We start from the raw sequence: 15,154 nt of genomic DNA on the forward strand, positions 1-15,154 counted from the left end.
CGGAGGAGGAGGGGGGGGCGGCGGCGTCGGGGGCGCCCCGCAGCGCTGCGGCATCCGCACCTCGGACATCATCATCCTGCCGCACATCGTCCTCAACCGCCGCACCTCCGGCATCATCGAGATCGAGATCAAGCCCCTCCGCAAGACGGAGAAGAGCAAGTCCTACTACCTGTGCACCTCCGTCTCGGCCCCCGCCGCTGCCGCCCTGGGGCCCGGGGCTACCGGAGGGTTGGTGGGTGCCGAGGGACCCGCCGGACCCCCGCCCTGGGGGGAGACCACCTGGATCTACCACGACGGTGAGGACACCAAGATGATCGTGGGGGAGGAGAAGAAGTTCTTGCTGCCCTTCTGGCTGCAGGTCATCTTCATCTCGCTCCTCCTCTGCCTCTCGGGCATGTTCAGCGGCCTCAACCTGGGCCTCATGGCCCTGGACCCCATGGAGCTGCGCATCGTGCAGAACTGTGGCACGGACAAGGAGAAGAACTACGCCAAGCGCATTGAGCCCGTGCGCCGCCAGGGCAACTACCTGCTCTGCTCCCTCCTCCTGGGCAATGTCCTGGTCAACACTACGCTCACCATCCTGCTGGACGATATTGCTGGCTCTGGGTTGGTGGCCGTGGTGGTCTCCACCATCGGTATCGTCATCTTCGGCGAGATCGTGCCGCAGGCGATTTGCTCTCGGCACGGCCTGGCCGTGGGCGCCAACACCATCTTCCTCACTAAGTTTTTCATGATGATGACCTTCCCGGCCTCCTACCCTGTCAGCAAGTTGCTGGACTGTGTCCTGGGACAGGAGATCGGCACGGTCTATAACCGTGAGAAGTTGCTGGAGATGCTGCGGGTCACCGACCCTTATAATGATCTAGTCAAGGAGGAGCTCAACATTATCCAAGGGGCCCTGGAGCTGCGCACCAAGACTGTGGAGGACGTGATGACTCCACTCCGAGACTGCTTCATGATCGCCGCTGAGGCCGTGCTCGACTTCAACACTATGTCCGAGATCATGGAGAGCGGTTATACCCGCATCCCCGTGTTCGAGGGTGACCGCTCCAACATCGTGGACCTGCTCTTCGTGAAGGACCTGGCTTTTGTGGACCCCGACGACTGCACGCCGCTCAAGACCATCACCCGCTTCTACAACCACCCCCTGCACTTTGTCTTCAACGACACCAAGCTTGATGCCATGCTGGAGGAGTTCAAGAAAGGTGGGCTCGTGCCTGTGGTGGTGGTGGGGGGTGGTGGTGGTGGGTGGTGGTCAGCATCAACCTTCTCGAGGTGAGGGAACTCTACGGAGGGGGTTGAGAAGGTGCGTTTGGGACAGAGCGGCCGGTTTTGTAGGCATCTGCCTCTTCCCTGGGCCAGAAAGCTGATACGCGGCCGGTATGTGCCCCCCGGCCTCTTTTCCCCACTGCACTGGGATGTGTGTGTGGGCACGGGGCCAAGCAAGGTTGTTTTCTTTCCTTGCCTTCTTTTTTCCACTCGTCTGTCCCTTTATAGCCAGAGCCGCTGACGGGAATCCGTGCCCGTTCCTTGCTCGGGCTGTGTTCTTCTTCCCCTGCTTTTTCAGCTGGGCTGAAGGGGTGAGGAGCCGGGTGGGCGGCTGGGGTCGGGTCACCCCTCTCTTTCAGGCTTTAGTACACACACAAAAACACACACACACGTGCTGAGATAAACAAGGCGTTCTAGCTCCATTCATAGCCTCCGCCGGCCGACCGCAGCTTCTCTGCTCGCCTTCCAGTGATTTTGGTTGATCTTGTAACTCATCAATAGTTTCGGGGTCCTGAGGTCTGTTTGAAAGCACCTCTTGGTGCTGAGCTTCAGAGTTACAGCTCTTTTTTTCCCCCCAGGCTTCTCTCAGCAAAGACGTGACACTTTCTGTCTCTCTGGTGTAGCGTGTGTTTTAGTTGCATCAGAACAGACTTTCCTCCTCTGAGGGAGTTGTATCTGAGGCTTTCCAGGCCCATCTTAATTATAGGAGGTGTTGAACTGACAAATGCATCTTAGTTCCTGTTAGAAGCTTTTGCTTATGAGCAAAGTTTTGCTTTTTTAAAATTTTTCTCTCTACAGGTCAAATAATAATATTAATACTGTGTGGCCTGTGCGGGGAAGTGCTTTCAAAGAAATAGTTAAGTGATGTTTCAAACACGTTGGGTGTGTGGACTCCCGTGCTGGAAAACTGATGGCAATGGGAATGCGACGGAGCTGATCGTACCCGGGGGGACCTGATCAAAGGACCAGGGGGATCTGATCAAAGGGCTTGGGGACATCTGATCAAAGGAGCGCCCGGCAGCTCGGTCCCTGGGGGAGGATCTGGCCGTACGGCTGCGCGGACCCCGCGGGTCAGAGTTTGAGTTCACCTTTACCGACTGCAGAAGTTACCTTAAGAACTTTGTAAATTATGAATGGTATTTCTAGGGAATAAATTTAGATTACCACTTAAATTTCAGGTCCTGTTTCCCTGAGCTCGGACAGCGTGGTGTTTGAGCTCTTTCATCCTGCGTAATGTGATTTTGGGGATTTGGAGGGTTATCCCATGGTTTCCTTATCTTTATTTCTTCTTCCCGGAGAGTAGGTGAACATACTCCTGCTTTTTACTGACCGGTGCAGCACTGGTTTTCTTTCTCTCTTTCTGCCTCTGTGTAGTGATGGGGAAATCTTACTTGTGTTTGGAGCTGTTGAAGGAGAGATGAGGGAGAGCCTCCCTCGGCTGTGGGATCTGGGAAACTCAATTATGTCAGTTAACTGTTGGCTGGTTAAGATGGATTTTGCAGCATGTGTGGGCATAGGGTTGTTCTTCTCCCCCTTCTTCCCCACCCTGTTATTTGGGCTCCAGATAGCATGATGGGTTTCTTAACCTGTAGGGAGACTTGGGTTTTCTCTCATTTTGTTTGTAGCAATGTGTCTGAAGAAATTAATACTATGTTGCTCGATTTCCCCTGTTGGAAAGAGGTGGAATGCACTCATGTGTGTTAACATAGGAGTCCTTTTATTTAATAGCTGGGAGAATTAGGTGTGCATTTTAATCCTGCAAGTGTGGCTAAGCCAAATATGCCTCCTTACAATTCCTGAAACTTGTGCTTAAAACAGGCTTCTTAAAAATTCTCCTGGGTGGCTTGGAAGGTGCAGACCAGAGACTACTTTCCCCGGGAGCCAGAGGACTTCCCTTGCCCGCGCTAGGAAATGTCCCAGAGGCACAAGGTTAGGGTGACTCCTCAACATCTGTGTCCTCCTGAGATTGTTGTGTCCTTGAATAATCTCTGTAGTTGTGAATTAATTCAGGGTAGTTTGATCATAGTTAAATGTTTACTGTAGCATAGCTGGTCTGTGTTGGCAAGCTCTGGTGTTAGGACCAGCTCTGTCCTAACTGGTTTCTCTTGAAAAAAGTGCAGATATGGTGGAAATAAATGGCTTCCTTTGTGTCCTTTGAAGTGACTGTAAATAACTGATAGCTCGCTTGATCTGGCATAGCGCGATGTCTTTTGCAAGAGTTCTCCAAACTTTCTTCTTCAGAGCAACCTTGCCAAATTCCCGTGAGAATCTACAAATTAAGGGTGAGAATCAACTGGCGTGTTACTCTCCCCGTAGAGTGTTGAAAATAAATAAGCTTAGGGTTTTTAATCATTCCCTTCCCACCACGTTGACCTTCTGTGGCTGGAGGCTTCCTTCAGAACTCACGTGGACCTCTTTCCACCCAGGTCCCTGCTACCACCGCTGGTGTGAAAGTGCTGTCGGTTGAAGACTTCAGTCGGTTAAAGGAGAAAGGCCTGGGGTTTGGGGTTTAGTTTAAGAAGTTTGGTAATTAGCTGGGCGGGTGGGGTTTTGAAGCTCACTTTTTGGGCAGGAGCAAAATGTTCTTCACCCAAACATGGAATGGATGCTTACGAGGAGGAGATTAAAAGCAGAGCACGGCAGAATATATGTCCTTACGCCCCTGCGGAAGATGGTGGTTCTGTATTTGTTCTGGTGCTTAGGCTGAACAGCTGGAGGATTTGGTGGTGGGCCTATTATTAATGTTCTTTGCCCACAATTGCAAAATAAGTATCTGTTTCACTTCTAAGCTGCTGGGCAAGAAACTTCAAGTTAAGAGAGAGCTGCAGCACATTCCCACTCCCTTGTCGCTCTAATCTTTTGAAGTGTGAATAAACACGAGTTCTGAGGCAGTCTGCAAAAAAAGCTTCTCTTTTAAAAATCATTGTTTACTTACAAATAATAAATAAATAACTTTTGAAAGGGGGGCAATTTTCTATTCCTTCTGACAGACCTTAAACCTCTACCAGTACTGTCAGGTCTATTTGCCTACAAGTTGAGCAGACCGAGCATTTAACTTACTTGAATTCAATTACTTGAATTTAATGCAAGGAAGCATAAGGTACCCTTTATACTGCCCTAGGAAATGACCTGCCTGACTTTGCTCAGCACAAGGAGATATCTCATTTGAAATCTGATGTTGGTTATTGCTGTGAAGGGGGAGCAAGGCGTTACCTGCTCCAGGACTGAGTTGTGTCCTGGCTCCTAAGCTGCAGCAGGGAGTGAATGAGCAACAAAGCAATTTTTGGGAGGAAGCTAGTGAAATGTCTCCCCTGATCTCCTTTTTCTTGTTGACGAGTGTGTGGGCTTGCTCTCCCTCCCTGTCCCCCTTTTTGACAGTTTTCCTAGCTCCCTGCTCAGATAGATGCTCTCTGGCACTTGCTTTTGGTGTCTTTCACAGGCAGATCTCTGCATGTGTGATCCTAAATCCAAAGTGTTCTATTTCTAGCTCCCTGCCTGCCAGAGCTGCAAGAATTCAGCTTGAAAAGCCTCATGTTGTAATACTAATATTTTAAGATTGGCCCACTTTCTATGAGCCATTGTACGGCTGCTTTCCCGGTGGCCTGGACGGCTTCGGAAGGCGGCGGTTTCTCAATCGGAGTCCTCCTTATCTGGGGACTTTGAGTCATATGTTTTGATCTTATTTATATCTGTCTCCCCTATTATGCTATACTAAAGATCAGAGTTAATAACCTGTTACAAAGAAGTCACAGTAACTGTGCGCAGCAGTTCTGAGCTCTTGTTTTCTGAATCACATGGCAGCCTTGAGAAAATTCCTTATTAAAATCATTGCCAACTGGACCTTAAAAGATTTTTCTTTCCTGAAAACTGTGTCAGATTTAACTTGATGATCTTCCCTTCAGGCTCCATTGGTCTTGTGTTGTCTGTTTTTAATAGCGTGTGGTTTTGGTGGCTATATTTAGTGTGGACATAGGACCTGGAGGAAAACTGCCCGTTTCTTTTCTAGTTCCTCTTCCACCTCCAAAGAAAACCAAGCCCCACCAACCTGAAACCTAAACCCCTTACTTCTGAGGGAACAGAGAAGAATACTTAAATCTATCTACTCCTCTTTTGAGTTCATAGATCCTCTTTTTGGTAGCAGGTAGCACAGCAAGTGACTTGGTAGCCCAGGAACCCAAAGTTCTGCATTACTGTTGTTGGTCCGAGAGTTTGGTTTTCTTTTGTTATTACGTCACTTTTTTGGTCCAGCTTTAACCTGGGCTTGTAAGTAGCTGCTTTCCTGATCCCTTTTTGGGTTTTTTGGGTTTCCCACAGTCCAGGCTTCCCATGAGTAACCTTTATTTAATAGATCTGAATGTTAAACTTTTGAGTTTATCTCACAGGTTGTCCGTCTCCTGAGCCGTTTTTGTTTACTCCTGTGAGTGCAGCATTATGAGAAACTGGAAGAAAACTACATAAATCCCCTTCTGGGATTATCGAAGGCATGTAAAACTCCTTCTTGGAAAACAATATCGTTTTCAAGGCTGCTGGGCTAACAAAAGGCACCTCCCCTGATCCTTTTGGGGAAATTCACATAAAGGCAAAGGTGCTGAGGAGGTCCGGCGTGGAGAGGTTTGTGTGCGGAGGGAGCAGGGGAGTGGTGGGTGGGAGGGGATTTGCCACCAAGACACAGAAGACTTAGCATGATACGCCTTGTGGATTTGTTCCCTGAAGGAAAAAAAAAAAATATTGCATGTGGGGGTGGGGGTTGCCTCGTGACAAACTGTTTCTTGGCTGTCTGACAGCGCGGCACCCGCAGGTACGGCGCTGCCAAGAGCTTTGCTGGCCTTGCAGAGCTCCTGGGGGATGTGTGCCCCTTCCAGCGGAGGGGAGAGGATGGGGGTTACTGCAGGCAGCCCTCCCGCTGGTATGCTGAGGGGGAGGCATCCAGGGGAATGAAGTGGAGAAGAGCTCATGTTCCTCCTGAATGTTTTTTTAGGGACCAGGAGAAGAGATGGTGCCGGAGAGCAGCAGTGCTCCTTCACCTTGGCCTTGGTGAGGAGGCCAGCTGGAGGCTCCCTTCTGCTGCTGGGAGTAGGAAACATGTGGTTCAGGTGTCTGGCAGGGAGAGGAGTAAGTGAAGAAGTTCAAGAAGGACAGGGAACTGCTGGAGAGGGGACAGCAGAGGGCTACAAAGATGAGGGGCCTGGAGCATCTCTCTGATGAGGAAAGGCTGAGGGACTTGGGTCTTTTGAGTCTGGAGAAGAGGAGACTGAGGGGGGATCTGATCAATGCCTATAAATACTTCAAGGGTGGGTGTCAGGAGGATGGGGCCAGTCTTTTTTCAGTGGTGCCCAGGGACAGGACAAGAGGGAACAGGCAAAAACTTGACCATAAGAAGTTCCACCTAAACATGAGGAGGAACTTCTTTTCTGTGAGGGTGGCAGAGCCCTGGAAGAGGCTGCCCAGGGAGGTGGTGGAGTCTCCTTCTCTGGAGACATTCAAACCCCACCTGGACACGTTCCTGTGGGACCTGCTCTGGGTGGCCCTGCTTTGGCAGGGGGTTGGACTAGATGATCTCCAGAGGTCCCTTCCAACCCCATAGCATTCTGGGATTTTGTGAATTAAACAACTTAAGCAGCAGAGGTTTGAATCTGACGCTGGTATTGGGTATGACTCTCAGATTGCTTTTTAACTGATTGCCAGCAACTCTTGTCACTCAACAAAGACAAGAAGTTGCCTTTTCCTCCCCTCAACTGTTTGCTAAGTTAGCTATTGCTTTCCTGCGCTGAAGCTGGTGGGAGTGAATTCCACCACAAGTGAACCACGTTCCTATCTGCTTTCTCTGTGTCTGTAAAGGTTATCTGTAATAGGCACAGATGTAAACTTCAGGTCAGCCTGTGCAGCGTTTCACAGCCAACTTTGGAGTAGAATAGAGAGAAGAGGCAGAATGTCAACTTCTGAGCAAATTCAGTAGTGCAGGAGAACGATTAGGAAGTTTAACCATTGCAATTTTCTTCCAGGGCTGAGATTTTCTGGAGTTTCAGTATTTCTCTGCCAGCTTGAGGTTCTGAGGAGCAGAACACTTTCTTGGTGAATTTCAGTTGACTGTAAGGGTGTAAGAACAATGACAGCGAATCCTCTGAAGTAGTATGTGTCTGACAAAGGCTATAGCTGCTTAGAGAAGGCATTAGGAAAGGGGACATTAATTTTGTTTCCCACAGAAGCTTACTCATCTCATCAGGCTGCTGTTCAAGAAGTTCTGGGACTAAAGGTACTGCCTTTATTAAATAGCCCTAGATGCCTATTTCCTTCTGTTAGTGTGTCTAATCAACACCAAGCCTTTGTCAACTCTCGCACATGGAAAAACAGCCATAGTGGGGTATCTTCCTGTCAGTAGCTTTGCAGTGCTAGTGCAGAAAGATTTGGATCTAAAGGTTGCATTTTTGATGGGATGGCTTCATGCAGAAGTCACAAAGGTAGGTTTTGCTTTGGCAGGCTGTCAGTCTAGCTGGGAAATGAGGGAGTTAAACACCTCACACTTCATATGTGTTACGAGCACCAGTTTCCTCCCTTTTTTATTAAAGGAATCATTATAGTGAGTTAGAGTATTGGGCAGTTACTAGGTCACTTAACTTGGACCATCAATGCCATTAAACTTATAGACAAGATCTACTCATCTTCCTGGTGTTGCCTAGTGTCATGTTTTGTCTTGCCCACTTGGAGGACAGACATTATAGTGCACAGGAATTAAAATCTGGAGAATTTGAAGTCTCACTGCTTCACCTCTTGTAAACACTTCGCAACGTATGCTTAATATCAAGAGTTGTAAGTCAGCTCTACTGCTGTTGAGGCACCATCAAGTAGACCTAGAATGAGAGGAGTGGCTGAACAGTGTGTTGAATGAATCTGTGTCTCATCCTGCCACGCTTTTTCCATTAATACTTAACAACAGCTCATTTTTTCATTAGCTTACATGCCTCTACAGAGCTGTGGTGCAATTGCCAGTCTGGGTATAGCAATTGTACTTCTAGTATTGAGTCCCTCCCAATTCCAGTGACGGAGCTTGTAAAACTAGCCCTCAATGCAGTACTCCAGTGCTCTGAACCATACCCTGGTGAGCATGACCTGGCACTCTTGTTAATTTGACAAGGTCCTGAAATACAGCCTGCCAGCTACAAATAGGAGTGTAAATACTTGGTGCTAATGAGCTGCAGTCAACAGCACGCGGCTAACAGTCCCAGATCAGGTGGTTGCTCCAGTCTGGCTCCTGCCAAGGTCACAGAGTCATTTCAGAACTAGTGATGGGGTTTTGTTTCACTTTTCAACAATATATAATCATAGAAAAAGAGATTCATAAATCTGTCATTAACCCTCTGGTGGAATCTGCATTTTTCACCTGGCCTAGAAATCAGCATTGCCCAATAGTTCCTTCCAGGAGAAGCTGTGCTGGGAGTAAACTTGGGCCAAGTGTGATGGTATACAAAGTGTCTGTGAGAAGGGTATGAAAAGTAAAGCTGGTTATGGAACTATTAGGGAATGAGATGACCTAATCACCTCAGTGTAGGTCTTCTTACAGAGAGCTAAATGTAGGGAAGTTAAAGGGATGGCCTGAAACAGGTAAATTGAGAAGCCTTGTAGTGTTCTAAATGGCTTTTTGTACAACATGAAGTGATGAAGTTCTCATTCTTCAAAACATATTGTTAGGAGTTGAGGCAGAGAAACAAAAGTCGTCTTAAAGATTTCCCATAGCTTCTTAAAAACCACAAACACCCCAAACCAAAATGTGCAAGCCCCACCCCCCCAAAAAAAACCCCACAAAACCAAACATAATGTTACAACTCCAGGATATGCAACTTGACTGTGTTTTCCACAAAGTCAACTTGGAGGAACCAGGTCCCTATTTGACACTCCAACTTGGGGTATGAAGTTGCACCATCAGAAGGATAGATGGCAGAGAGATCCATCATGCTTGGAGAGAAACTGGATGTTCTTTTGGCTTGCCACTGGAGTTGCACTGGGTTTAACACAGTGGCCAGCTCAGATTATCCAATAACAAAGAGGCTTTGATTCTTTCCGAACTTGCCTCCACTAATTCTTTCCTTTTTTGTCCTCCTTTACTCTAAAGCGCTCTCTTCCCTGTTTATGGCTCTCTCTGTAGTAGCTTTCCACTCTGGAGAGTGGTGACTGGGGGCCCTTGGAGGCCTTTGAGCCATTGTTCTCATGTTTTGTGTTTAAAATTGCTTGGGAGCCTTCCAGAACTTTGGTAGTCCGCCAGTTTTCACTGAAGAGCAGAATGACTTTCAGGTTTTGCCACACTTCTGCGTTGTCTGTGGGACATCATTTGGGCTGTCTTGTCTTTGACATCTGTGTTATTTTAGTGCGCAACCTGTACGTGTAAGAGACGTTTCTTTGTCTGGGTTGGCTGACGTTGGAAATTAGGATTCTTACACGGGTGTTTGTGGCTATTTTTGTGATTTAAAGACATGAGTTAGTCTTGCTTTTTCCCTACTGGTGGTAGGTAAAGGTTGAGAGGACTAGTGAAAGAATACTAGGAAAGCAACTTGTCTTGTAACCAGCTTGTCTTAAAATACCCAAGCCCTAGATGTAACAGAAACCTCAGAGATAAAAAAGCTTGATTAGAATCATAGAGTTGTCCAGGTTGGAAGGGACCTTTCAGATCATCCAGTCCAACCATCAACCTAACTCTGATAAAAACCACCACTAAACCATGCCTCTGTCACTATGTCAGCCCATCTTTTAAATACCTCCAGAGATGGGACTTACTTGTTGTCTCTGTATTGAAGCATTTTGCTTGTAAATTGTTGAGTATAATAATTTCAGTGTTAACACATGAAGCAACTGCCCTTTTCATCAAAGGGTTGTACTTTGAAGGGCAGAGTAAGCGTGATGCCTGTCAATCTTGGAGCTGAAACCTGGTGATTATTGAGGCCTCAAGAGTTGCAAGTTAAGGCCATTCTGCTGCAGTTACTAATTAACTAAGCAAGAGCTTTGCTCCAGCCAAAGGAGCCGGGGCCAGGAGATGAGCACATACATTTAGTACAAAAGATGTGTAGAGTTCTGTTTTCTGTAAGGCTTTCCGTTGGGATTGCACCATTCTTGTGCTGGCAATCCCAAAAGGATCCTCTCTTCAAACGAGAGGGGTGGTGTAACGTTGCTCTCCGCGGGGCGAGCCGTGCCATCGAGGCCGGGCTCCTACTTGCTTGAGCTTCTGTCCCGCAGTGAGCGTGAATAAAAGTTTGTTGTGGGTTTTTTTTCTACTTTTTAGAGTGATTAGAGTGATTTTTTTTATTTTTTATGGTGGTATAATCTCTTGCAGTGATATGATGGAGCCATCCGTGACTGTTGATCTTTGTGGGGGCTTTATTTCCCCCTCGTGTCCGTGAGTAATAAGGGCAACAAAATGCGGACTCTGCTTCGGTTGGATACTCTGCTGCCAGCAAACTGTTTTAAGAAGGATCTTGCCGTTTCTGGTTTCCTTCCAGTGCTCCACCTCCTGCTTTCAGAAGATTGTCCTTTGCACGGGGGGGTTCAAAGTGCAGCCAGCCCTCAGGACCCCTCTCCACGCAGCGGTTATGTCAGGACAAGGACGATGACGATGGGTCACCCGCTTTTATTGCTTGTCAATCGCTCGTCAGCGATTTATAGACTCCTGCAAAAAAAAAAAAAATAAAAGGAAGAAAATCTGCCGGTGTGAACTTGTTCTTGATAAAAAATTTACAATCTGGCACGGAGAGCAGGTGTGGCTGTGGGTTTGAGGCAAGCTGCAGGCTCAGATCTCCCTATCTAGCCTGGGACATCTTTCCCTTGGAAGCCAGTACGGCTCTTACGGTTACGATTCCCGCGCACAGCAAGTGCAGACAGGGGCCTTCAGCTGGGGTTACAAAGCTTCAGTTAAATTTTGTACTGGTTAAGGTAGGCCTAAATTGTGAATTTAGGAGTTATTCAGTAGCTCTGACTTGAATTCCAAGGGACATCACTTTTTGTTTCAAAGTGGATTAATTAGCGCAACTGTCGGCCAAACATGAGCCAGCAGTGTGCCCAGGTGGCCAAGAAGGCCACCAGCATCCTGGCCTGTATCAGGAACAGCGTGGTGAGTAGGGCCTGAGAGGTGATTGTCCCCCTGTACTGGACACTGGTGAGGCCCCACCTCAAGTACTGTGTCCAGTTTTGGGCTCCCTACCAGAAAAAAGACATTGAGGTGCTCGAGCAGGTCCAGAGAAGGGCAACAAAGATGGTGAGGGGTCTGGAGCACAAGTCTTATGAGGAGAGGCTGAGGGAGCTGGGGTTATTCAGCCTGGAGAAGAGGAGGCTGAGGGGAGACCTTATTGCTCTCTACAACTACCTGAAAGGAGGGTGTAGAGAGATGGGGGTCGGTCTCTTCTCTCAAGTCACAGGCGACAGGACAAGAGGAAATGGCCTCAAGTTGCGCCAGGGGAGGTTCAGGCTGGATATTAGGAAAATTTTTTTCACTGAAAGGGTTCTCAGCCATTGGAATGGGCTGCCCAGGGAGGTGGCTGAGGCACCATCCCTGGAGGTGTTCAAAAGACAGGTTGATAAAGTGCTGGGAGATATGGTTTAGTGATGATGATGCTTCTTGTTTGTTGTGCGGGTGTCTATTTTTGTCAGTTAGGTTGACGGTTGGACAAGATGATCTTTAAGATCCCTTCCAACCTAGAAGATTCTGTGATTTGTTTTGCTGTGTGAATTGGTGTGGGTTTTTCCCTGCTGTTTAACTGAGGTATGCCTACGGATAAAGCGATTTGACTTTCAGCTTTTAGTTCAGTGTTTTGATGTGGTATGTGGGGAGGAGGAAGCATCTCTCAAGATACCAGTTATATGAAGACTTGTCGCCTAGGTCTTGCTTTTCCTCCAGCAGAGGAGAGGAGTAAGGGATGGGGCAGCGTGAGTAGCTCACTGGATGGACTACATGGTTGTAGTAATACTGCGTTTATGCTGCTCTTTAGATGTGATCTTTGTTGCATGCTGGTTCCCTGCCCTCATGGGGAATAACTTTTATCTTCTTGTTGATAGTCTAGTTCGCCTGGAGCCTTTTGGAGTGGTTAGCCTTGAAAACACTGATAACTCCCCAGCTAAATTCAAGAACTTCACACTGCTCGCTGGGGGTATTTTTTTTTTCCTTCCCTTAGTGTTGAAGATTTGCACTATGTGAATGGGATTTCTCCCAGAGAAATCAAAATCCCTATCAAAATCATGGTCTATTTCTCTCTTGATGAAGAATCTTGTATAGTCCACTTTAGATTCAACATCAGCTTCTAAAAGTTTGAGTCTCACTTGCAGGAGAAATTACTTTCTTGTTTGACGTGTAGAGGAAAGACTGTTTCTGTTCCTTCTGTACGAGTGTGGTCTTGTTTTCTGATGACCCTTACAGAAATCACAACGCGCTTAGAGCTTTATTCCTTCTCCATATGATGGGGCTTGCCTCTCTCTATCATGATCAGGACTGACAGTTTTGTAGGTCTTTCTGTTTGGTTGACAAAGGCCTGGGGGGTAGATTACGATCACTACTGTGGAATTGCTTTGCCAGTAGTTTACTGGTTTAATCCAGGTTGTGTTGTATTGTCTGGAGGCTCCCGAGGAGAACCTGGAAAAGGAGAAGTTGCAGGGTTCACCCTGTAGGCAGTCTCGGTGGGGGGTGAAGCTTCCCAACGTGGGAATCCCCTGAGGATACAGCTTGAGGAAGGCAGCTGGGGCAGAGAAAAAAACTTAATTACCTACCTCTCCGAGAACTACAGCAATCTGTTGCTCCATGCCAATGGTAGGGTTGAACCTGTGAGTGCGGTTGTAGAGTGTGCAGCCAATGTGCAAGCAAATACAGTAGCTTTTGTTTTCTTTTCTGCTTTCTCCAATGCCCCTGAGGTTAAGGGTGGGGATGAAGGTTTCCCTGTATGGTGTGATGCGCTGTAGATGGGAATCCCAATCTCTCCTCCACCTCTCTGCAGGGACAGACCTGCCGTGCATAGGATGAGAGCTCTACCAGGAGAGCTCCCATGTACATCATGGCTCTGTTCTCTTAATGCCTTGGCTTTTGGCTTTTTTTTTTTTTTGCTTTCCAGAACAGCTGTTTTGAATTTTCCAGGTTTTGCTGTTATCTTTGAACAAGCTTTTTTTTTTCCCTTTTGAAAGCGAGAGACTGGGGAAAGGTGTGAGGTGGAGGGAAGACACATACATTTGAGTGTTAAGGGCATTTTCCTTTCTGATTTCTGGCTGGAAAACTGGGTTTAAACTTGTTGCTTGCCTGCTGTTTGAACACGGTCCAGTGGTAAGAGGCTTTAATGCATTTCTTCTTTGCAAATCATCAACCTCACATCTTCCAGTAAAGGAAAGAATTTTGGGAGTATAGCTTCCAAGAGTAATAGCCCTCTCAGCCCCATGCAATGCACAGGCTCCAAGCAGAAAGTTCCAAGGAAAATATTCGGAAAGGGGGAAGTTGTCTAGCTGTATCCCTGGCGGTTTTGCATTTAAACTCTTAGGCTTTGCAGAGAGATCAGTATGCTCTTTTTTTTTTTTCAGATAGACATGCAGCCATCCTGGAATTACTAACTATGATGGAATGTCTTAATCCAAGCATAGAGTTAGAGAAATTAACAAAATGTCTCTTATTTCCTAAGTTTGTATTGATGATGCTCTGTAGTTTGCCATTTTCCCTGCTGTCCAGTTAATCTCTAGCTAAAAACACACTTGGAAGTATTGGCGGTTGCATCCAGGTACCCAGCTTTCTACTTGCATCTACCTCCTGATCAGCAGAAAGAGCTGAGTGCCTTGAGAAGTGCTTGAAAGGCTTAAAGGAGAATGCTGAGCAAAGAGCCACCATGAAGAAGCTGGGAGGCTTGGGGGCTTGGGTGGCATTTATGCTGAGTCTGGGTCTACATCTATTTCCTCTGAAAAGCACTGAAACAGCAGTGTTTTTAGAGGAAGCTTCAACATGAACGTTCTTTCAGGAGGGAATGAAGTGCCTGTGCCTGTTTGTTTCCTCCAAAATGGAAAAATGACCTAAGGAGATCAAGGGCATGACAGCTTCAAGTGAATTGAGTGTTCAGCAAGGATAAAGTGGAGGGTTTAGATCTTTTGGATTTCCTAATGCTGTCCAAAATTGTATATAGACTGCCTTCTGCTTGTACTTCTCTTAATTTGTCTTCTTTTATTGCAAAGTTGGTTTTTTTTGTCCCCTTTCTTTGTATCAACTCAATGGTGGTTTTGTGGGATCCTGTATGTTTCAGCTTTTCTCCTTGTAATTTAAGGTATGTAACAGCAGTTGGGTTTAATCTTTGTGTATTGGCTTCCTTGCATGATGATGGCATCTTTCTTTAGACTGACAGTCCCTCCAGTGACTCAGACTTTGTTTCTCTTGCCCTGAGGTCCTTGGCTGTCAATGTCTTCATTTAGTGTTTTCACTCTCCTTTCTGCATATCAATATGGAGTTCTCCAGGGCACTGTTTGTTGGCTGAAGGTGAGGACAATTGGAGAGAGACTAGGAGACAGTAGCAACAGCTGAGATGAGGCCATCCACTAGAGAACTGTGTGAATGCTTTGGTCTGTAGCTTTATGAGTACTAAATTGTTGCTGTAAAGTTAACTGTTGGGTGCTTTCTAACCTCTTACTGACACAGAGGGGTTTAATCTCTTGTTTTTTCCTTACAGTGTCAGAGGTGCCATTTATCCTTTTTATTTTGCCTTTTTTTTTTTTTTTTTAAGTAATGTCCAGTTTAGGATTGATTATGAGCTAAATATTTTCCTGTTTTGCTCAGCTGAAAACCTCGTAGACAAGTCTTTAAGTGACATGCCTGTTACGGCTTAAATTCCTGGTCTTGAGGGATATGCAAGTAGCTCTCCTTTTTTTTTTTTTTTTTTTTTTTTTCTTTTTT

General features: G+C 46.7%; 1 protein-coding gene across 2 annotated transcripts in view; it reads left to right on the top strand.

Moving 5' to 3' along the window:
* Positions 1–32: 32 nt before the first annotated feature.
* CNNM2 (cyclin and CBS domain divalent metal cation transport mediator 2) overlaps positions 33–15,154 on the top strand; it is a 125,854-nt gene continuing 110,732 nt past the window's right edge. Inside the window, exon 1 of one of the 2 annotated variants that reach the window (XM_014960022.1) lies at positions 33–1,205. In XM_014960022.1, the coding sequence (XP_014815508.1) occupies positions 311–1,205 (895 nt within the window). In that variant the 5' untranslated portion in view covers positions 33–310. The remainder of the gene's footprint in view (positions 1,206–15,154) is intronic. The other variant, XM_014960012.1, reaches the window with a different exon arrangement.

This window comes from Calidris pugnax, unplaced genomic scaffold, assembly GCF_001431845.1.
Source record: "Calidris pugnax isolate Ruff unplaced genomic scaffold, ASM143184v1 scaffold4, whole genome shotgun sequence".
Classification (NCBI taxonomy): domain Eukaryota; kingdom Metazoa; phylum Chordata; class Aves; order Charadriiformes; family Scolopacidae; genus Calidris; species Calidris pugnax.